The 23,371-nt window shown below is 37.5% G+C and overlaps 1 protein-coding gene across 1 annotated transcript in view; it reads right to left on the bottom strand.

The window, feature by feature from the left end:
• The window catches only part of LOC108613101 (uncharacterized), a 33,599-nt gene extending 10,505 nt beyond the window's left edge, over positions 1-23,094 (bottom strand). The window contains exon 1 of the mRNA XM_018006330.2: positions 22,145-23,094. Within this exon, the coding sequence (XP_017861819.1) occupies positions 22,145-22,627 (483 nt within the window). The 5' untranslated portion in view covers positions 22,628-23,094. The remainder of the gene's footprint in view (positions 1-22,144) is intronic.
• Positions 23,095-23,371: the final 277 nt, after the last annotated feature.

Genomic DNA, 23,371 nt, shown 5'->3' with positions numbered 1-23,371 from the left:
GCGCGTTACAATTCGCACAAATAGAAGTCGACCTCATTGCAAATGGCTTTGGCATGCAAATTTGCCAACAAATGTCAATTGCTGGTGCTGCTGCTGCTGCTGCCAACAACAACAACAACAACGAAATAACAGTGAGTTAGTGGCAAGTGGCAAGTGGCTGTTGCTGTTGCACTGGCTGCCGCATCAATGTGCTGCTGTGCAATGAAACCTCAGCAAAGCAGCTACCAAAGAAATCTACATTTTAAATCAGCGCCAAACAACAACAGCAACAACAACAACAATAAACAATTCCATGCTCCAGTAATTTTTTGTTGCCTGGCTAACAACAACAACGACAACAAGGGCTTACCCACATGTGGCACAGTAAAGATTCCCAGGCACAGATGCGGCTCCATTACCAACTTGTTATTTAAATTGTTTTGCACTAAAATCTGCCATATATATATATGAGAGAGAGAGAGAGAGAGAGAGAGAGAGAGAGAGAGAGAGAGAGAGTCAGACAGTCAGCGGGGGTGCTAAAACAGTCAAGTAGCTCAAATGAGAAAAAAGGGCCAAACAACAACAACAAGAAAAGTTTAGAGCGAGAAGCTGTTTAGCTGCCAAGGCAGGTTGGGTTCTGCCTGTTGTTGTTATATCGTGATGATGAAGTTAAATGATGTTGATTAAACATCTGTGTGCACAATGAAGTTGTCGTTGTTGTTGTTATTGTTGTTGCTGGGCCAGGCAACAGCTAGAGATAGAGGCCAAACAGGAAGTTGTCTGCAGCAACAGCAACAGCAGCAGTTGGCAAAGGGAAAAATGTAGAGTTTTTATTTTAATTTAAATTAACTGAAACTGGAGCAGCTAGACATGTACATAATCTATAAACGTATATATGTATTTACATATAACTGTGTGAGCCAGCTGAATAATTGACAAACTGACAGATTGACTGACGACATATGTATGTGTTGAATAGCTGCAGAGAAGATGGATGGAGTGGAAAAAGTAGGAGTATTAGGAGTAGAAAGAGGAGGGGAGGAGAGGACTGAATGGAAGTAGAAGAATTAGAAAGAGTAATGGGATGGCGAATAAAAGGAGATGGAGCCGAAGGACTAAGATGTTGATTAGGAGTCGAAGGGCACTATGAAGGAAGGCAGCAGTAGCAAAAAAATAAGTAAAAGTAGTAGAAGGAGGACGAGTAGCAGTTATATTAGGAGTATATAATGAGTGAATGATGTGGGAATAAAAGTGGAGTGAAGAAATTAGAGTAGAAAATTGAATAGACATTTAAATTGAAGATGAACTAGAAATAGGAGTACAATCATAAAGGGAAACTCAATAGAATTGGCAAAAGGAATATAAGAAGTAGCTGGAGTAAGATGGAAAAATGTAGGCAGATGCAAAATGAGAGAGGAAGAAGATGTAGCAGTAAAATGTGACAGAATTGGGAAAAGCGAAAAAGAAGAAAATCAAGGAATTGAAATGAAAATAAGAAGAACAAAAGTAGAACAAGGACAAATATTAGAGCAGCAGAAGTTTGAACACGTCGAATAAACCGAGAAAAGTAAGAGTAAAACTGGCAGTAGTAATAACTTTTAACAGAGAAATAACATTTTCCGTACATCCAACATCTACAGACGAAACTCCTACATTAAAATGCCAATTCGTTTCGCTTGCAACACATTTCAAGCAGAGCTGCAAATGATGGGCCTTGCACAATGTGCTTAGGCTTAAATATAGAGTGTAGCATATCGTATATGGCATATCTAAAGCCATGCTTAAATACGCTTTGTTTCAGCAACTTGTGCGACTTGAAAACTTAAAGGCCACAAAAGACTTGACCAACAGCTGGGCAGCAATTCAAATTGATGTCATTACAATTATGCACACTCTGAAATGGAATGGAATGAAAGGAAAAATAACAAACTGTACTACTAAATGCCGCCCACACAGACAAACCGAGCTATAAAGTTTTGAAATTTTGCAGTTTGTGGGGGAGAGCAGCTCAAAAGAGATGTTGTTACATTATCATTAGAGTAAAATCTGCATTTGGCACAACTTTCTCACATGAGTGACCACAACAGCAACAACAACAACAACAACAACAACAATAGCATTGACAACATTGACAACTAACTTGAAACTTCAATTGTTTGTCCGGCATTTGTTTTCGCAATCAACTCGTACAATCTCGTAAAAACTGATTGCTGTTTATTATTGAGCATAATTGCATAGCATTATTATTATTAATATTATTGCTATTAGTATTATTATTATTACTTTTACTATTATTATAATTGTCGCTCTTATAATCGCTGTGATGAATGGCAAACTTGTCTTTGAGTCAGAAATTAGGTTACGCATACGCCACGTTGTCTCCGCATAATTATTATTGCCATTAGCACTTCGTTTCATTTGATATCGTGTGTATGTGTGAGTGTGTGTGCAGCAAAGACACAAACTGCTGCACAGCTGAAATGCACGCGCTGCGAAGCGGAACGCATTTCGATATCCGTCAGAGAGCAGCTACTATATAGTTAAATATATATGAATATATCGGTGTATAAGCAATTGGCAACAGCTTCTTTGCCCCTTTTCTTTTGTCAACACATTGGCTGACCTTCAGTAGGCAACGCTTTGTTGATTAACTAGCCAGCTTCAATCACTCAATCACCCAATCTGTCAATCTGTCTCTCTAGCAAAAGCATCTCAAATACACCTGCCAGCTCTATCGCCTTCCCTTTTTCATGGGCAATCGTATTGACAGTTAGTTGTCCGCTTTGTTAAACAGGAAATGGAAGAGCAGGGAATGATAGAGAGAGTGAGAGCGAGGGCGTGAGAGAGAGGGCGTGAGTAGCTTGGGGCATAAATGTCATTTGGCGCCCTAATGGCTGTCCAACGGTTTATTGTGCATTATTGTTGGGGGTGCGGCTGCTGTCCGTCGGCCTTTTGTTGTGTTCAACTTTACGCACAATCAATTTCAATTGTTGTTCGCTTGTTTAATTAAATGTAAAACACGCTCACCAATCGTTCAATATATACGGTGGTAAATACACTAACTAGTGGGTAGATGATATAGATTACGAGACTTGCATATAGAGGGCTTTTTAACAGTTCTCTGTTATTGATTCACAGCAACTGTTATTGGTGCTGTTGCTAACATTCTTGTCGTTAACATGTTACTGTTAAGCTCATTTCTTTAATATTTAACTAGTTTAAAGTCAACATATACTTTATATAGACTATTTTAGACTTGAATATAAATATATAATAAATGTTACATAATTCTATAATGAATACACATTACATTCATTTTTTCTTAACCTATATTACCTATCATTACATATCAAAATATTTCACATTATATAACAATCTTCTATACATTTTCCATCTACTATTTATCTTTTGCTGTTGCTTTTGCTGATTGAGCAAATATTGTTGTCTTTTGCTATTATTTTGTTTCTCTTTCAAACTTCGACAATTGCATGCTGGCTCTTAAGATTTTTTTCCCCTTTTTGGCTTGTCCCAATTGAAATTTATTTTCTTTTTTTTTATGTTTCTCAAGATTCAAGTAGCTTAAATTTGAATAGCGCCTGCGGCCAAAGACAACACTTCAAAAATGTTCGCAAGTTGTTTTTTATCTATATACATGCATATCTTTTTGCAACTCACGCAAATGCCTTGATTACGCTCTAAATTGATTAATTTCGCTTGATTTTTTTCAGTTTTTATGTTAGCGCAGAAAACTTTCAAAAAAATTGTTCTGTGAATTTGAAATTTGAAAGCAGCGGCATTTAATTGAATTAATAGTTGCGAAATGCTTTAGCCATAGCCGGTTCTCGAGCGCACGTATTCGACTCGATGCTGGCATAGCCCGTGGCCAGGTTCTGGGACAGGGTTTTCGGGTCCACTTGGTTTGCCGCGTCATGGCAGTGCCAGCGAGTCGCTTTGATGTTGATGTTGATGTTCTTGTTTTCGCTTGTGCTTCAATTACACCAACAACAAGAAAAAATCAAAATGAATTTTATGCCAGGCATCGGACCTTTCCAAATTCAATTTGGAAAACGCTACGTAATTTCGGAGCAATTTAACCCGATTTAAACTGTTTCTTGTTTTTCCTTTTTACAGCTGCCCAACAGAACTGCACCGTTCTCTCGGGGATTGGCATATTCTGTCAGCCACTGGCAGGTGGGCAGTCAGCGTTTACCTGTTGAGCGTTGGCTTTTCCAAAGCCAATGGCCTTCGCTGACCAAGCGAAGCGGACAGCCAGACGTGTGGGGAGTGCCTGTCATGCACGCAGAACGGAAATGCAAAGCACAAGAGACAAAGCGCTGAACGGAACTTGAAAATTGTTTAGTAACAATTACATATACATAAATGTACATATATACATGCGCACATGAATAAATCTGTTGCTATCTCACTCTATTAAATGGCAACATAAAGAGACGCATAAAAGCTTCCGAGTGACTCTGATTAAAAGTGCGCTCCATATACGCTCAATTTGCCTCTCCCTTCATTACTTTACAGTTAGCTGCAGAGCTAAGAGTTCCAATTGGTTCTGATCTGATGCTCACTCAATATTCCGCTTTGATTTGCTCTCACTGCCCTTCTTTACATGAAATGTTAGTTAGCAGCAGCTGATGCTGCTATTCAATTCGCCGTGCTATCTCTCTCTCTCCCGCCCAGTCTTTCGCTCTTAAAATGAAGCTAATATGCGTTCAGTCAATGCGCTTTCAAGGTGAAAGTTTTTCCAATGCACAAACAAAAATCGTTATCGATGGAACAATGTTCTTTTTGTAATTGTTATGTAACTTTCGAGTGCTTCTTGCTGCGGTCGCTTGTCGTCTTTTATGCTCTCTTATAAAGCCATTAAATGCAAATTGAAATCAATAGTTATGCGACGTTTGGCGTCGTAAAACGTGCCAAGCGAGCGCTCAGGGCAGCGCACAGTAACTGTAACTGTAACTGAGTGACTGTGGAGTAGAGTGGAGTGGGTTGGTAGCTGCTGCTGTTACTGCTGTTGTTATGTACGCACACTGTTACAAGTTTCTGCTTTAAAGCGAAACAGCATGCGAGAGTGGACGAGGGAGGCGAGTGAAGAGAGTGTTGAGTGTTGCTCGTGCTGCCCGAGGCTCATTGGCTTTAACATTTGAGCCTTATTCTCATAAATTTATTTCACTTACTGCAAAGCACAGTTAGAATCGCACGACTGCGCGTCGCCTTGCTTTACCTCAGCTCAAATCACACCGCCCCGCCCCTCGCCGACCCCTTGGCGCACGTTCTTTTTAATTTTCTGATAACTACAAATAGGTTCGACACTCGTGCAGCAAATTTTTACCGCTGCTTTGCTTTGGGCGGCGAGCGACAGCAAGAGGGAAACAGCGAGACTATGTGTCTGTGTGTGTCTGAGAGAGGTGGCATGAAAAAATCCAAACATAAAGCGCGCCCTGCATACGAGATGAGCTCAGCGCCCCAGCGCCGATGTCTGCTACCGATGACGACGCGAACAAAAGTTCTTTTTCTCTTGTTATTTTTTCCTCACTCACATTTTTAGATGGTTTCCTTTATGAGCAGGGGTATTACGACTTTGTTGCATAATGGGTAATTGAAGAAGACGTCCTAAAAGCCGTGAAGTATGTGAGTTATAAGGTGTAGAAGAGTGTGTAAACATATACATATATAAGAGTGTCTCTATAAAGAGCTGAGATTAACTAGCCTAGGTGAACTTAACTTGAGGTAAATTGGTGAAACTTAACACAGCTGCCATGTTTTTGAAAAGACCCTATTATAAATTGAATTTTAAACAGTTATAATCCTTGCTTATATATACTTATACTTACGACTTATAAATTTATTCTTATTTAATTAAAATTATATTTTTATCTCTACTGATTCTTGTTCTTATACTCTGTGTTATATTTATTCATTGTAATATTTATACCCATAGTTATGTTTACATATATTAGTTCTTATATGTAAGCTTTTTCTAGCAGTTATTCTAATACTGATACTTATACTGTCTCTTATACTAATGTGCTTTCGTAACTTTTACATCTACTTTTTTTTACATAACTTGCTTTTATAGTGAAGTTTCGACTAATACTCATTCTTATACCGAAACTTGGACTTATACTTCTGTTTTTACTTCTACTGACTATCATTCTTTCTACCTACTAATTCCTTTACTCCCAAATCTACTTTTACTCATTACTAGTCACTCTTATACTTTTAATTATACTTATATTTATATTTTTACTTAAACTCCTTCTTATACTATATACATATATACTTTTACTTTTACTTATACTTATATACCTATGCTTATACTTGTCCATTTATGTTTCATCTGTATTCATAATGCATTCTATTTTCAGTTAGAGCATTCCCTCTTCGTCTCATCTATTTTCGCTCACGTATGTTTTTCATTTTTGCAATTTTTTCGCCTTCACTTTATTTTTATTTTTTCCTTTTTCTTTTTTCTTCTATTTTTTTGCACCTTTGCCGGCTTGTGTTTTGATTCTTCTGGGTCGTGTCGGCGTTGAGTTCGGTAGACTGATTTTATTTATGCGCCGCTTGTGGCAACCCCTCATAATTCAGTGTGTGAAGTAACATTAATTTGCCACGGACGCTGCAACCGACACCGACGCTTCGATGCCGACGTCGACGTCGACGTCAACTGCAGCTGAGTTTCTCTCTCGCTTGCAAGTTGCAATTTAATTGGTTCACTTGGCTGACTACACATATAAAGCCATTGTATAGAATATCATCTAGTGGGTGTCTCTTCCTCTCTCTCTCTCTCTCTCTCTCTGCCTGGCTGCCACATGCATCCATTTAGACTAATGTCAAGGATGTTGGGAAATTTGTTTACAAAAACTATAAACATTTTGCTAGAGCTATGTTCCCATGCTACATATAAATTATATGCATTCGCATTTACAGCCCCGTTAGCATAAATTTTGTGAAATAAATCGCACATAAAGTCGAATGGCTGTGGAAATTGCTTTTAAAATGCTGAACGCGTCGTCGATTTGGAATCTTACATTTTATTTATAAAGCACACGCGATTTTATGTACATACATTAACATTATGTAGCCGTGTATGTAGGTGTATATACATACATATACATATATCGCTCGCGAATTTCGACAGAATTCACTTTGAAGACGCAGCGGTTCAACGAACTTATCCTAATCAAAAATTCATTTACCAAAAGCAGAAAAAAAACCAGAGAAGACCTGGGCACAGCATTTTGATCGGTTTTTAGTTTGGCATCTTCTCATAATACAAACAATGCCAGAAAGCTGAGAAATTGTTTCGTTTCGTTTCGTTTTTTGGATTTTATGACACTTCAAAAGACGGTAGAAAAAAGCCAATTTCAGTTTTCATATCTTACGGCCAAGCCCAGTTTTATCTTGCGAAATTTGGTAATACATTTGCATGGTAGAAGCCAAAAGTTATGGAAATTTCTTTTTTCTGCTGTCTAAATCGGGTAAACTTTATCGTTAAGCTTAGTTCGCTGGCTTTATGAGAACTGATTCCCTATCTAAAATTTTGTGAAATTTTTAAATTATGACAGCTTAGTGGGTGAAAAGTTTGGTTTTGTATACCTTGAAACCATTTGAAATATAAGTTTTGTATGAATAGCTGCTCTTCATTGGGTATATCCTAGTCATTTACTATCCCATTACTTGTATTTCTTTCCATCTCTTTCTGACACATTCTTTACTTCTTTGGGTTCATAAAAGTTGTTTTTCTATTACCAACAATATTATAAATTTAGCTGATCTCATTTGGGTTTTATATAGACAGACATATTAAGTTTTGTTGGGGCTCTATCAAATCGTGGCCTTGTCTATCCTTCTCCCTCTTTCTTCCTGTATCTATGCATTTGGATATTTCTTGTATTTCTATTATTTTACTGCATTTTCCGCTTTACATTTTTCATTTACAAATGAAGCTTTCCGTTCTTTTACAACTCCTTCTCTTTTCTTTTACTTCCATTTCCTACTTTACGTATTAATTTATAAATTGAAATTGAATTGCTGTTCAAAGCAGGTAAGAAGCAGCCGATTGTATCTATCAAGCATATAAAGTAATATATTTTTTTTATTAAGTAATGTTCTGGCTTGGTGTTAGGTCATTGCCCCCAATTTCTCATCTCCCTTTTCCTTTCTGTTTCTCTTACTTTCACTTACTAAGTCTGTTTCTCATTTCCATATTGTGTATAAAATCACAACTTAGGATTCTTAAGAGCATAGTGACTCGGTCCAGCTATATATTTGGCCACTAATACAATCTTAAAGGTTTTTAACCATCTTCCACATTATCCTCAGACTATCTTTTTATCTAAATCTAACAATTTAAGTCAACGGTGGCATATGTATATTACCCAATTTAATCTACACTAAAACACAAATCTCTCTCTCTCTCCCTCTCTCTCATATTAAATAATTTTCTTAGCTCATCTCTTGACTCATTTCAAAACTCTTCCTACCTACTTCATAGTCCGTTGATTCCCATCTCAAGCATGCAAAACTTTTGCTATTACGTCTATTCCAAACAAGCAACATTATGTTCTATTACTTTGAACAATCTCCCTCTCCGCATCTATCCCATATTTCACAACTGATCCCATCTCGAGTCAAAATTCTTTAGCCTTTGTCCATGGGTCATATGACCAAAGTTTCTTACACTCGTACACCATCTCATAATAACTAATGAGCATGCAGATGATCATTAAGCTGATGATCATTAACCAAGTGCCTATTACGATGATGGTTGGGCTGGCAAAAAGCAAGCACTATCATGCCGCAACTCCAAAAAAAAGCACACACTTGCATAATAATTCTTTTTTATGTCTTTGCTCGCTTTTTGTTGATTGCAAAATAAAATATTATTTTTTGTATTATATACATTTTGTATATATATTTTTTTTTATTTGTTATGTTTAGGTATATTCAAGCAACTAAAAGAGCTCTCTCTGTCTCTCCGATTCTCTATTTGTAGCGCTCGTCAGTTTTTATGCTTGAAAAATTGGGACAGCAATTTGCACGCTTTAAAGTTGAAACAGAGAATAGAAAAACGAAGTGAGAATCTGACCATGGGGCATAACTGGCGAAGTAATACTCTGAAAATGATCTGAATGCGCTGAAACAGTTGAAATTCTTATTGATCTATGGCACAAAGTGCCAAATATTAAATAGCTTTACATAAAACTAGTGACACTACAGTATTAGAATATATAAACATATATTTCTATATATATACATATATATATACCGATTCATAGGGAGATAGATAGATACATATTGAAATGAGTATTTAGTCAGATAGATACAGAGTTATGGATAGATTATATATGCACTTAAGAATGGCTGACAATTTTAGTTTAAGTTTCTCACAAACCTATATACTCTATTTCAATTGGTGTAAACAGTGTATCTAAAGCGACTATAAAAATGAATTAACAGTCAAAACAAAATCATGAAAACCACGGCGCGCACAATTTTAAAAAAATGTTTTTTTCTGTCCGCCGATTCTAACGGAAGTCGTTGCTAATGTTTGTGACTTCTTGTTGTTGTTGCTGCAACTCTTGGCCAGCTCTTGGGCTCTTGGGCGACTGGCTGCTGGCGCTGATGACCCATGCTAATTGGCTAATTGCGTTTAATTGCCTTTTAACACATATTTTCAAGTCATTTTGACTGTGTGTGTCGGTGTGTGTGTGTCAGTGTGTGCTTTAGTCGCTTTGCCTTGCAGCTGTAAAATTTTTTTTATTTTCATTTAAATATTTATTAAATGCGTCCAGGCGACGGCGGCGGCGGCTCATTAGCGCCAAGTTAAGACACCCACAACGCGATTTGTTGAGAATTAAGCCATAAGGCAGCAGCTGAGGTTCTCTTTGAAAGGGGAGTTTCCAGAGAGGTGAGGCCAGAGGCGTGGTATGAGTCAGCTTCTTGCAGAAGAAAAAATTGAAATTTATGTGGAACAACAAAGCTTAGAGTATAATTTGCATAAGAGATTGCCTGGAACAAGGCGGATGGGAAAAAATGGATTCAGATTTCAAATCTCTTGTTAATTGGCATTTTATGGAATATAATTTGGCTTGCATAAATATTGATAGATAAATCAAAACATATTTTTAAGCATGAAAACATGAAATAGAAGCTGCATTCACATGATTCTCAATGTTTTCTCTCTTAAACAGAAGCAGTCAAACTTGGATAAGTAAATCTGTTCTATATGCGTTTCCTACATTCTGTTCAAACCATAACATATCAATAACATTCAGCTGCCTTTCTAATCGCTTCTCATGGGTTTAAGTGCTGGGCTATCTCATAAGCTATACTTTGCCAATAAATATTACTTGACTACTTATACAACCCATTAAATCCAATTGCATCTATTCATCTATATCCTCACTTATACGAACTTTTACTCATCTACTTTCATTCAGGGTCTTACATAAACCCCACTTTAAATAGTGCATTTCTTACACTTCAACGTAATTGCTTAACCAAATCTAGATCTACTCAGCCATAATTCAAAGCTTAAATCGTCTCACGTCTAACGGAAGTTAGCCAATCTAATTGTTGACACTCCCTTTAAAAGCTAGCAAGAGAAAAAATAGTAAATATCTTGAAAAAATTCAAATTACAAAGCTCATGAAACGAAGTGCAAAAAAAAAGAAAACTAATTAAAATATGTGTGTGTAAATAGAAACTGAGGCAAAGGCAGCTGATTTATGGGCCACTAAGAGGATAACCGATGCAGCAGCAGCAGCAGATGCTGATATAGATAGAAATATATATATACATATATAGTTGCAACAACAACATTTAAGAGTGCTGGAGTGGGGAGTGCTCGACTTGGAAATACCACGAATCTCCAAATTTTTTCATTTCATGTATTAGAAGCTAACAAAGAATTTTGATTAATTTTACTGTAGCTGAAATGCGTTCTGAAATGAAAAACACAGCCTAATTGAAGCGATATATCAGATAACTTAAAAACAGGCTGAGCTACACTCAATTAAATAAAATTTGATGACAATTTTATCAATGCAAATGTTAAAAGTGATCGATGATTTGATACCAACTGAGGGGAGTACCTAAATGGGGAGTATTCAAAATTGGAAGTAATCATAATGAGCGTAAGCATTACTCCACACTTGAGTAACAAAGGCGATGTCTGTAGTAAGCAAAGCCATCGACTTTAATGGATCTATCAATCAGTTATTGAAATATGAGATCAACTTTTACTATATATAAAGCATACAATATATAGATTATATATAATATCTGTATATGAAATTTCAAGTTCCTAGCTCTTATACTGCTTATTCTAGAAAATAACTTACTAGCCATTTATTCTGAAAATAAATATATAAAATAAATTTATATAAGCTAGAGCTCTGTCACGCCTACTGCCACCCTTTATCTGCATACGCAAAAACAAGATATATTATACCCTGTATTTTAAATAAATTCAGGCTATAATACGCAGCAGTTGCTAGTCTAAATTTAAAGAGCTGCTCTGCAATTACCTTGCCACAAGGCGCTGGCGCCCAGCTCCCTCTCTCTCTCACTCCCTCACTCTCCCTCTTCTTACTACTCTGTTGCCAGCTCCCGCTATCTTTCTCTGTCTCTCTTGTGCTGCTGTGTGACTGTAATTTATGTCGCAGCCAAAAAGGCTACATAAATTGCCAGCAAGTGCCGCCGAGTGTGGCACATGGGGCACAATTGGGTGGCAGGCAACGAATTGAGCTATAAATGTAACAGCGCAAAAGCTGGCGAAATGCGATACCGCATGATTAATTTGATGGGGCGGCCCACTGTTTTGTCTCTGCAACAACAGCAACTGTGGCATCAACTGTGGCAGCTAGCTTATTAGTTTTGTCTCACATTGTAGCTGTAGCTGTAGCTGTGGCTCTGGCTGTGGCTGTGGCGGCAAGTGCAACACGTTGCATGTCAATGGCCATAATTAAGCATGCGAAAACGGAGCAGTTTTTACAAATGAAAACAATGCGGCCAGCAACTGCAACAGTCCCGATCTGGTCGGCCCTCAACCCCTACCCCTCCCCCCTTTCCATCACGCTGACTGTTGCATGTTGGCCATTTTCATTAATGGCCATCCACACAGCACAAATATGCGTACCCCTTGGCACACACGCCCCCAATCCACGGTGACGCCCCCTTCCACTGCCTCCTTTTGCCATTGTCTTGCGGCGCGTTGCACTTTTTTTTTTTTTTGTATTTTGTCTGTTGCATTGTTTTGCAGCCGTGTTTTGATTTCAGCATCAGCATCAGCCACAGTTGTCAGCGCACTGCTCTCTTCCTCTCTCTCGCTCCCTTCCTTTCCTTCTATATCTATCGCTCATTCAGCACTCCCCAAAATGTGCAGAAGAAGCAGCAGCAGCGGCAGCAGCAGCAGCAGCGGCAGCAGCAGCAGAAGCAGTTGAAATAAAAGCAGCCCCCCTCCTGGGGCTGTCATTATTTCAACTTATTTCTCTGGCATTGTTTTGTTTTCAGTTATTTTGTACCCTGTAGCCGGGCTGAAAATGCAACGGAAGTAGGCAGATCTAACTAAGATTTATGCTTTATATTTAACAGATGAAATATAGTGTTGCTCTAGCTCTAGCGAGGCTCTATATAACAGCAGTGAAAGGTGTTAAATTTTCAGTGAGACAGAAGTAGAGAGAGAAAGAGATGGTGATGTTGATTGGAGTGGAATAGCTAAACTTATTTCAGTCTGCATTTAAATTACTTTACAATACTGAGAATGCATTCGAATTGAATTCATCTAAAACTCTACGTAAACAAAACTTTTCTGTTATCAATATATAATTTTTTTTATTATTATATATTATCTATCTAAAATGTTATCTAGTCTATAGAGTAGCCTACCTTTTAAATGAAATGTAAAATATGAAACAAAAATTTATAATATAAATATATGTTTATAACAACATTACTAACATAAAATTTAAGTATAATAAATATTAATTTTCTATATAATATTGTATATATTTTTAATATATACAAATTTTAATTCTAATAAATTCTAATCTCTAATAAGAAATAATTTATATTTAATATAATATATGTTATCTATATAAACGTTTATGTATATATATAGATTTAAATAAATTATAGAGACTTTCAAAATATCAACAAATACTCCTAATAAACTCTCTTTATTTACTTCACTTCCCAAATTTGACTTGAATACAGGGTATTCCTTAGTCAATCATTGCTGCACACATACCCCGCACACATACCTTGCAGCACTTTGTTTGCATTTTCGTTTTGTTTCGTTTGCGGAAAGGACTGCGACGACAAAGTCGTCGTCGTTGGCGAGGTCTCGGTTTACTCCGTCTCTCTTCGTCCGCCCCTAGCCCCTAGCCTATGCACATTCCCAACATTTCGTCGCTTTTGGCCGCTTGGGGCGCTACCTTTTTTTTTGTTCATTGTTTGTATTGCATTGCATTCAAATTGAGAGGCGGGCCACCCACCGCCAGATAGCGACGCAGTGCAACGACGTTTCCGTGACCTTTTTTGAGGCAACACATTTGACCTTATTACGAGCATTTCAATTTGTTGGCTTTTATTGTAGTTGAGCTTTACACTAAAGCCATGAAATTAGTTTTGAGCATTCGGCCATAAAAGTGTAATGGCAAATTGTTCGAGGTTTGAGATTTTATTTTCGAGGGTATCAAAGAAATCCACCATCATCGTCATCGTCATCTTCGTCTGCCTCCTCTTCTTCTTCTTCATTTCAGCGTGCAGATATTTTCTGAAGATTGCTTTGACCTAGGAAATGCTTTGTTTTTATGATTATTATGTTTTGTTTATTTATCTCGGCTGCTCATGCTCATGCTCATGGCGCTGGCTGGAGCTTAGACAAATGCTGGAACAGCGCTTCAAGCGAATGCGAAATTGCAGATTAACGAGTAATTGAAATTGTGATAGCAATAAAACCTTCAGTTCAAGCCGCCAAGGTGTGACTCTTAAGGAAGTATTATTGAAAAATCTTCAAGTTTAATATTGCTTAATAGCAATAGTATCCCAAATATATACCAAATGCTTTACTGCATGGGACTGTTAATGCTCTGCTAGATTTTTATGTTAAAAAATCCTATTAACATTGATATCCTTTGTGCTCTTTACATGCACTCAGCTTGGCTACACTATCTATCCTTATCTAACTCAGTCTGACTTCGCCATCTAGCGAGCACTTGCGTCTTATAAGTGTAGCTCTCTCTCTTCTCGCTCTCACTCTCTTATTGCTCTCACTGCTCTTACTGCATTTGCCTGCCAGAGTTCATCAAGTGTAAAACAAAATAACAAATAAAAAAAATCAACAACGAAAAAACTAGAAAAAAGCTCAACAGAGCAGCAAATTTCAAAAGGCGGAATTGCGCCGATAACAGCAGCAAAAACAACAACAGCAGAAACAACAACAACAACAAGTACAAGGTAGACCAAATTAAAGTAAAGCAGCCCACAGTGAACGCGTTTCGCTGCGTTTCGCCGCGTTCCTCTTCAGCGGCCACCCTCGGCGTCAGCGGCAGCGGCAGCAGCAGCGACAGCGTTGACGTTGGCGTTACGCATGCGTACCTGTTGCTCTGCCGGTGCTGTTGCTGCTGCTGCTGCGCTGCCAGCGCATATGACTCAATGGAACAACCTGGCTGGCCTGTCAACTCTTTTTTCTGTCTGTCTGTTAGCTTCTCCTTTTTTTTTTTTTTTTTTTCGTCGTCCAACATGTTGGCGGAAATAATAAATTCTAGCTCGACAAGAGAAACGTTGTTGTTGTTGTAGCATGACTTAATACATGCAATTGAAGACAGCAGCAGAAATCAGAAATCAAAAGGATTGCTGTTATCGTTACCCCTCTCTGTCTCCCTCTCCCCCTCTCTCACTCTGTTTCTCACATTTTGGTTTCATTTCTTAGTGAAAATATTTGCTCATGTAACTTGAACAGAAAGAGTAAAAGCTTTTTAATGTCTCTCTATATGTATGTTATCAAGATTCGCTTTGATCCGTCGTTTTTTTTTTCTGCTTCTTCTTCAAGTTTGTCTCAAGCGTAACAACTAAATTAACAGCATTTAAGTTAAAACGCATTATAACAAGAGGAAGAAGCGTAGAGTAGAGTAGAGTAGAGAAGAGTTTAATAATAATATTGTGGGAAATTTTGTATTTGTATTTTATTTAGTTTTCGGTTTTCTGTCTCTTTTTCTTATATTTGGGTTTGTGAGTCATACTGAGGGTGACTTCTGGACAAAAGCGTGTGAAACACGTTTAAATAGGGGAAAACAAAGAAAGAAGAAGAAAAACAACCAATGCGCAATTTCAGTTAACTGCGCAGCATGAAAACTCAACGAACCAAATACTGTAGACAAATGGGAATATTATAATGAATTCTTAGATCAACCCACAGGAAAAATTTCAAGAGTTATGTTGAGGAGTTGATATGATATACACAAATATAATTATGTAAATATATAAATTATGGCTGATTATTGGGATCAGTATAGGTTTAATCTTACATCAATCTCTTAGCCTTAGCTTATTTTATATCTATCAACTTCCATTTACAGTACTCAGTATATAACTATCATAACCTAATTTAATTAATGTCTTCTAACTTTTCAATATTGTAAGCCCAATAAAATTAGCCTAATTTCCAATCAAATCAAATACTCAAACTAGTTTTAATCTTTATTAACAAAATTGTGGCATATATCAAAAGCAAAAGATACGAATAATGAAATAATGATGATGATATAATTTAGTTTTAATATCAGTTATATTTTTAAAAATATGTCTGCCAGCTTAGCTAGTGTGAACACTCTAATATGGTTTGGCTTTCAACAATTTGTTGCATGTTTCGCACAGAGCCAAAGAATGCACTATAAAGTCCAAAAGAAAGCCGTTAACAACTCAACTAACTAAGTGACTGGCATGTCTGCCTTATAGATAGCACCTGGCCTGGCCTCGATCGTATCGGCATTTGGGTGCAACTCGTTATACAATGTGTTTTTTTTTTGTCTGGGCTTTTGCTGCGACTCATTAGCCATTTGCCTTACCGGAAACTATTTGGCCATAATATTTGGTCATTTTTCCTGCCGCTGCTGTTGGCCAATTAAGCCATTTCCATGGCATCTCCATACGGCAATCTGTCAGCATCGCAGGCAGCATTGATTGACACATTGATACAGTTTGCTTTGCCTTTGCATTGGTTGGCGTGGCGTGGCTTGGCTTGACTTGACTTTGGCCAAGACAGCTAGCAGGTTGGCTATGCATTTATTTAGGCCCACAATTCAAATGCCAGTTAAAGCAGTCTCTCAGCCAATGGCCAAAACAATTAGCTTGCCATTGAAAGCGTTTGTAACTTCTTTTTGCTTTTTGGATCGAGCCAAGTGGCCAGCCAAGTGCCTTGCCCAACAGCCATGAAATCTACTCCAAAGGTGGAGATAGCGAGTGAGTGAGTGAGTGAGAGAGAGAGAAAGAGAGATGGCAGAGGAAAGGGAATGGGGAGCGCAGACCCCACAATTGGAACTCCTGGAGTGGGCATAATTACCATAAGTATGCATAGCAAACATACGTATATCAATTGCTAAAGAGTTTACTTTGGGCATCAAAGTGAAGAAGATTGATAGCATAATTAATGCACTGAAAGAAAATAGAGTATTGAAAGGTTTTCAATTGACTCGATATATATATATATATAATTCTAGTGCTTGACTATCTGAATCAATAGCATCAGATTAAAGATTATAGAAATTGTAGTAAGTACTATTATAAAAACCTATATATAGTTCACAAAACTAAAAGCTATTTCAATTTTTCGTTAGTTCAGTTTTTCCCAGATGATATCCATCACATAGATAGTGTTGCAATTTGAATGCTTTCGACACATGAGCTGCGTGCTATAAAAAAAATCGACAGCTGTACCAAAAGTTTCATCGAGATAACTTCAAAAGCGAACAGCAGCAGTAGCAGGAGAGAAAGAAAGAGAGAGAGCGAGAGAGATGGATAGAGGTATTGAAATACCACTGAAAATAAATTCAAGCAATTAAATTGCGGAATTTGTATGTTTTGCGTTTTTAATTACGTCTATCCTAGACACGCACCAAATTGCTAATGGTTTGTGTATTGGCTGCATTTTCTTTGCCATTTCGAAGCGAACCGTTGCACAAATTGCCTTGACAGTTGCATTGTTGCACTGCTCGCATAACTTGCAACAGAATCTGAATTGTTTTGATAGACAGAGGCACTATCTATTCCATTCCCCCTCCTCACTCTCTCGCTCACTCTCTCTCTCTCTCCTTCTTCCTCTCTTTGCTTCTACTCAGCTCAATTTGATTCATTCAGTGCATTTGCAAACTTATGAATAAAACATTTGCACAAACGTTTGTGTGCGAGGCCGTTTTAACCCATTTTTCCATTCATCTTGCATTTTCCTGCAAATTTTCCTACGTACATATACATATATAGCAATATAGACATAAATCTGTCTGGCCAGACGACTTTGACTATAAATAAATATATATAACACTTGCCACAGCTGAGGCTGAGCGAAGAGATGCTCTTCGATAAATTTATGTGGGACCTGTCTGATTTTCCACACTTATCCACTCACCTCCCACTTTGCCCCACTCTCTCCTTCTCTCTCATTCTCTCCCTTTCGCCTGCTGCAAGAAGCCGTGCAGCCAAAAATGTGCAAAAATCAACAGTCACATTTTATTTCGCTTCGCTTCTAGAACCTGCCTTGGGGGCACAATTGCCACGCCCACAAAACGCCTGACGATTGACGAGCTGAAGTGGAAAACAACATAACTCACCGCTCCCAGCTATATATATGTATATACACATCAGATATATATAGAGAGAGCCAGCCATAATGATGCAGGGATTTCGATGTGCGCTCTTAACGAACTGCGAGGCATTTTTTTCTTCTTCTTCTTCTATTTTTTTTCACTTTAGCATTCCAAAGTGAATTTCCGTGCAAAATAAGAAAAATGGAGAGCAGCATGCACAAGTGTGAATAGATCCGAGTAAAAATATTGATATAGGTATTCGGTTTTTGAAAACTTGCCGAAAGATTTTCTTGCATAATTGAGCTAGGAGATAAATTTAGATTTATTGCTCTGTCTTAAGTGTAATTAGGCAGATAAAGAAATTGCTTTTCGCTGGAAAAAAATTTTCTCTAATTCTCGTGTTTATTTAAGTATATCCAGCCATTTACCTACATAAAATATAAGTTTTCGATTCCAAACTCTCTTTTGATTTTTCCCTTCCATTCTCTTTCGTATTCTTTCTCATTTATCTCCCACAGTTATTCTTTCTCTCCCTCTTTTATCTATTTATTTACCCAATCATCCTATCCTATCAATAATCCTATCCTCAATAAAAAAAAATATATGTATATGAGTGAAAATAATATTTCCACATTTTTTTATTTCACAGACGGATCTAAGAATTCAATATAAAAATGTTCCCAAAATACAACACAAAATTTGCAAAAATCATAAATATGAAAATAATAAAATTTTGCTTCCCAGATTTTCCGTTTTTCCTCTAATTTATAGCTAATAGATTTAAAGGCTTAATCCGCCAAAATTGTTTATGAGCTTTAAACATCTTTAATTTTAGGAATTATGAAACGAAATTCTGGAGAGTTATAAAAGGTTTACCATGCAGCCGTGCAGTGCTTCGAGAGAACTCACATAAACATTTCACAATTAGCTCTTGACCTTTCGTTGTCTGAATCGGCTCATTATATGGCCCATAGAGCTTTTTGGCTGTTTCCTCCTGCTGTTTTCTTGGCCATGAAAATAGTGTAATAAACACGAAAGTGCCCCGGCAACTAACTTTTCCAAGACCAAACAAATTCTTCAATAATTGAGGTCGATTTAATGTTTATAAACACGATTAGCTTGGGGAACTGGAGACTGTTTTGGGCAAATTTATTTCTGATTAGACTAAGCCATTAGCCAATTGAATGCTGTTGTGTTTGTTGTTTATTTGGCATTTGGAGCTGTTAACGCCTTTCGTTAATTATTAACACGGCTGGCTAGCAAGGCAAAGGTCAAATATCGATTCAATATAATATCTAAATTAAGCGAGAAAAACTAAAGGAATAACAAAATTTGTGTAATTACTTTGTTGGAATTCTGTGAAGCTCTACACTTCTCTCTCTTTCTCCCTATCTCTATATATATACGTGTGGATCTCAACTTGAGACTCTCAAGTTGGCAGAAAGATATTGTTATACATACATGGATCTCCCGATTTCTCTATTTATATTCTTGATCCATTAAATTCCAGCCAAATGAATGTTTTTATAGTTCTCTCTCTCTCTCTCTCTTTCTTTCTCTCTGCTTTTTCTCTCTCTCTCTGTGTATATGTTTCCATATTTCTTACGCTATGCAATAACATCTCTCTCTCTCTCTTTCTCATTCTCTCTATCTGCATATGTTTCCCTATTTCATTCATTCACTTTATTTCTCTTTCTCTCTCTCTCTCTCTCTCTCTCTCTCTCTCTCGCTCACTCTCAGCAAATATTTGTAGCTATATAACTCTTACTCTTCTCTAAAAATATATATATGTACATATATATTTATACCACCTTGTCTCTACTTTTACTGTCTCTAGTGATCTCCCCCTCTCTGTCACTATTTCTCTATTAATATATATACATACAATTATATATTATATCATGTTATATTATATAGATATTATATTAACAATAGCAATATACAGCACAATTACGTATGGCCTTTGGATTACCTATCATTCTCCCTCCCTCCCACTCTTTTTCTCTTTCTCTTTCTCTTTCTCTCTCTCTCTCTCTCTCTCTCTCTCTCTGTCTACTTGTAATGCGATATGCCACTGGCAGCTTGCTGCCTCATTACGAAATGTCGCCAAGATTTGCGGCTTTAATAGACGCCGTTAAAAACGTAATGGGGAAAAGCAGCAGCAACTACAGCAGAAGCAGCAGCAGCAGCCGCGACAATAACAACAACAACAACAACAACAACACTTGCATTTTATTATTTGTATTTTTCTTTATGATTGTCACTCGATACTCGAGTCTTTGTCTTTGGTTTTGTTTTTGTTTTTGCTGCTGGCCTCTTGGCCACACTTGAATGGCGCATAATTTGAATTTTTCTAACAGCAGCTGCTCGCTCAGTCGCTCGTTCGCAGCTTTCCCCAAACACCAATGAAAATCCCCTCGCCCCCGCCTCCTGCTCCACCACCACTGCGATCCAATACTCTAGGTGTAGGAGTTGTTTTTTTTTCTTTTAGTTTTGCCTAAGAGTTCATTGCATTTGCCATTTGATTTTCACTTTCAATTGGCAAAACCGCAAATGTTGTTGCAACATTGCAACGCGTTGCAACAGCTGCTGTCACAACAAGCCGCAAGCCACAAGCGGCAAGCGACCAAGTTCAAATGCGTAGACAGCTGGCGCCATCTACCGTTGAGCTCGGAGATAATCGGTCTGTGCGTTCAGCTTAAAGATTGTCATATCAAAATGTCTTTATTTTTGCGTGTTTTAGACCATGACCAAAAAAAAAGTATACAAGTATTACGACATACGTCTATGGACAATTTGTACATATATCTTCTAATATATCTATATATATGTATTTAAGCTGTATTTGTTTCTTCTTCGCTTTTCTTGACATTTAGGCTAATTGACGTAATTTGTTTCGGGCCTAAATGTTAAACTTTTCTGACATTAGCCATTTGTCTGTAGAACAAGTGGAACACGCGACACATAATAATACCCATTTATAAGGTCGAAAGAATAAAACATAAATCATATAATTACGAATCACGAATACTTTCAACATGCTAACCAAATATAAACAGTCCAATTATGCCTGATGATAATGTGTTTTTAAATAATAAGAGATATTCAATTTAATGTAAAATAATTACGATGCTTGAGCTAAGTTTTTGGGTGGTCTAAGAAACAGATGAGAGAGTTTATACAAATATTCTTTTTCTTTCTTTTCATTATACACACTTCTTTGATTATATTTTTAGCTTAACATTAAATTTGGTAAAAAGAGTAAATGGTAAATCTTCTTTTCATAAGTTTCTTCATATTTCATTTTTCATACTTAGTTTAAAATTAGTCTTGGTCTAACCTTTTTTCACTCTATCTAATCTAATGTTTTGCTAAGACAAAAGACTAGATAAACCTAATTCTCGAGCTAAAACATAAAATCTGCTGCCTGTTAATCATTTGCGAATACAACGTAAAGCAGAATAGTATAATATGGCAAATAAAAATCTCTCTCAAGTGCCTAAGCACCCGCTGAGTATTTTCTCCATTCATAGCCCCCTGTCCCCAATCAAATATGCTTTATTGCTGCTGTCAACTTCCTATGGAGCCCATCTCGCAGCCAAGCTCCCACACACGCACGCACCACAACTATCATCCATTAAATGTTCGCACATAAATAATGTTGACCTTAAAAAACAAAGTAAAATAAAAAGAGCGAAAGAAAAACAAATAAAGGTTGTCATATCACGGCCAGCGTGACGAAACTGGGCAAGAGATGCTCAATGCACGGACGTGCGTCCTGCCGTACGAAGCGAAAGACGCGTCCGATAGGCTGTCAAGGCTGTAAGGCGGACAGCGGGACAAAGCAACAAGGTGACATAAATATCAACTTGCTCCAAAAAAGGAAACCCAACTTTTTTCTCGCCAAGGAAACAGCAGACAAACCAAAGAAAAACCAGGAGCAGTGTGAACTTACAGCTACCCTGTATTATATATACTCTAATATACATATATAAAGCAACAAAAATCACAAATACTAATATAAATATAAAAATAAACTATATCATATTTATAAATATATGTATAAAAGTTTATGCATTACATTCCGCACTTTACAGGCCCAATCAGACAGATATTCATATAACACTTAACATTTTATGTAAACTCTTATGCACATACGCTTCACTCTAATAAACGCACATTTAATGGGTAAAAGAGCAAGCAGCATGTGCAGAAAAAACAACAAGAGCAATGGTACACACATATACACACATGCATATGAGAGTCAACAGCAGAGAGCGCGAGCGCGGGGTTGGTGAAAAAGAGAGCGGAGTGGACAATAAGATTCAATGAAAGCTTACCTGCAAAGACCAACTGAGGGCAAGATTCAGATTCCGCTTGAATTGTTGTTGCTGCAGTTGATGTTTATTTTGTTGTTGTTGTTGCTGCTGTTGTTGTTGCTGCTGCTGCTGCTGTTTTTGCGTTGGCAGCTGATTAGCCGGCGCTGCTGTGAAATGTGTCAAGATGCTGCTGCTGCTAGTCGTGTGGCGTCGTGCAGGCAGCGCTGGCGGCGGCGTCGAGCAGAGCAACTCCTGTTGCGGCTCCTGCTCCAGTTGCTGCTGTTGTTGATGTTGCTGTTTGGCCTCAATTTGCGGCGAGTTCTTAGGCAATGCCAATGCGCTGCTATTGTTGTTGTTATTATTGCTGTTATTCAGCGAAAGCGAACGCGCAAAAGAACTTTTGAAATAGCGACACGGCATCTGGAAATCAAAGTCAGGCGGCGACGCAGACGGCGCATCCGTAGCAGCGCCGGCTGCTGGAAAAGTTTGCATTGTATTTTGCATGTTTTTGCACGAACCGGAATTTCAATTTGTTTTTCTTTTAGAAATTTATTGATTGTATTATTTTTTGCGTTCGATTTGTGCTGCCTTAATTTGGCATATTTGTTGCTTTTGTTGTTTTTCTAATTTGCTTTGATTTCTTGTTTAGTGCATTTTTTCACGCACCCTGACAGCACACACATATACAAACACAGTCACACACACGGAAGCTCATGTATTGGTTTTTGACAGCTGGTATTTCTTGCCAATTTCACACGCATTCAATCTCGATTTCAATTATTTATTTGGCTGCCACTTTTTAATCAAAATCAATTTCCATTAAAAATATTTTAAAGCGCGCGCACGACAACAAAATTTCACGCGAACGCGCAAAAAATCAAAAATCACATCAACTGCGATCGACCACCAGTGAACGAATGAGCAGCGAAGTAAACAAGCAGAGAGCAAGAGCAAAGCTGCGCGTAAAAGAGCGGAGCAACGCTGCGCAACAAGCTATTCAAACTGTATGTTAAATTAGCATAGATGGTGGTGGTGAATCGCCGCTCTACTGTTTCGAGTGTAGTGAAACTATATATCGGGTTGAATTGCTCTTGTTTAGCATTACTAGACCGAACCAGAGTTTCCTTTATATATAGTCAGGTAGACAGAAGTGCAGAGTCTACATTTTTAAAGAGCACAAAAGGTTTACAGTGAGCGGTATTTTTGAATCCATCAGTGTTATTACTCACTAGGCACTGTTAAGCAATT

The sequence above is a fragment of the Drosophila arizonae genome, chromosome 4, assembly GCF_054131065.1.
Source record: "Drosophila arizonae isolate 15081-1271.41 chromosome 4, UAZ_ARI_1.0, whole genome shotgun sequence".
Lineage (NCBI taxonomy): Eukaryota > Metazoa > Arthropoda > Insecta > Diptera > Drosophilidae > Drosophila > Drosophila arizonae.
The sequence above is the reverse complement of the archived record's forward strand: the minus strand, read 5'-3'. Positions and strand labels throughout refer to the sequence as shown.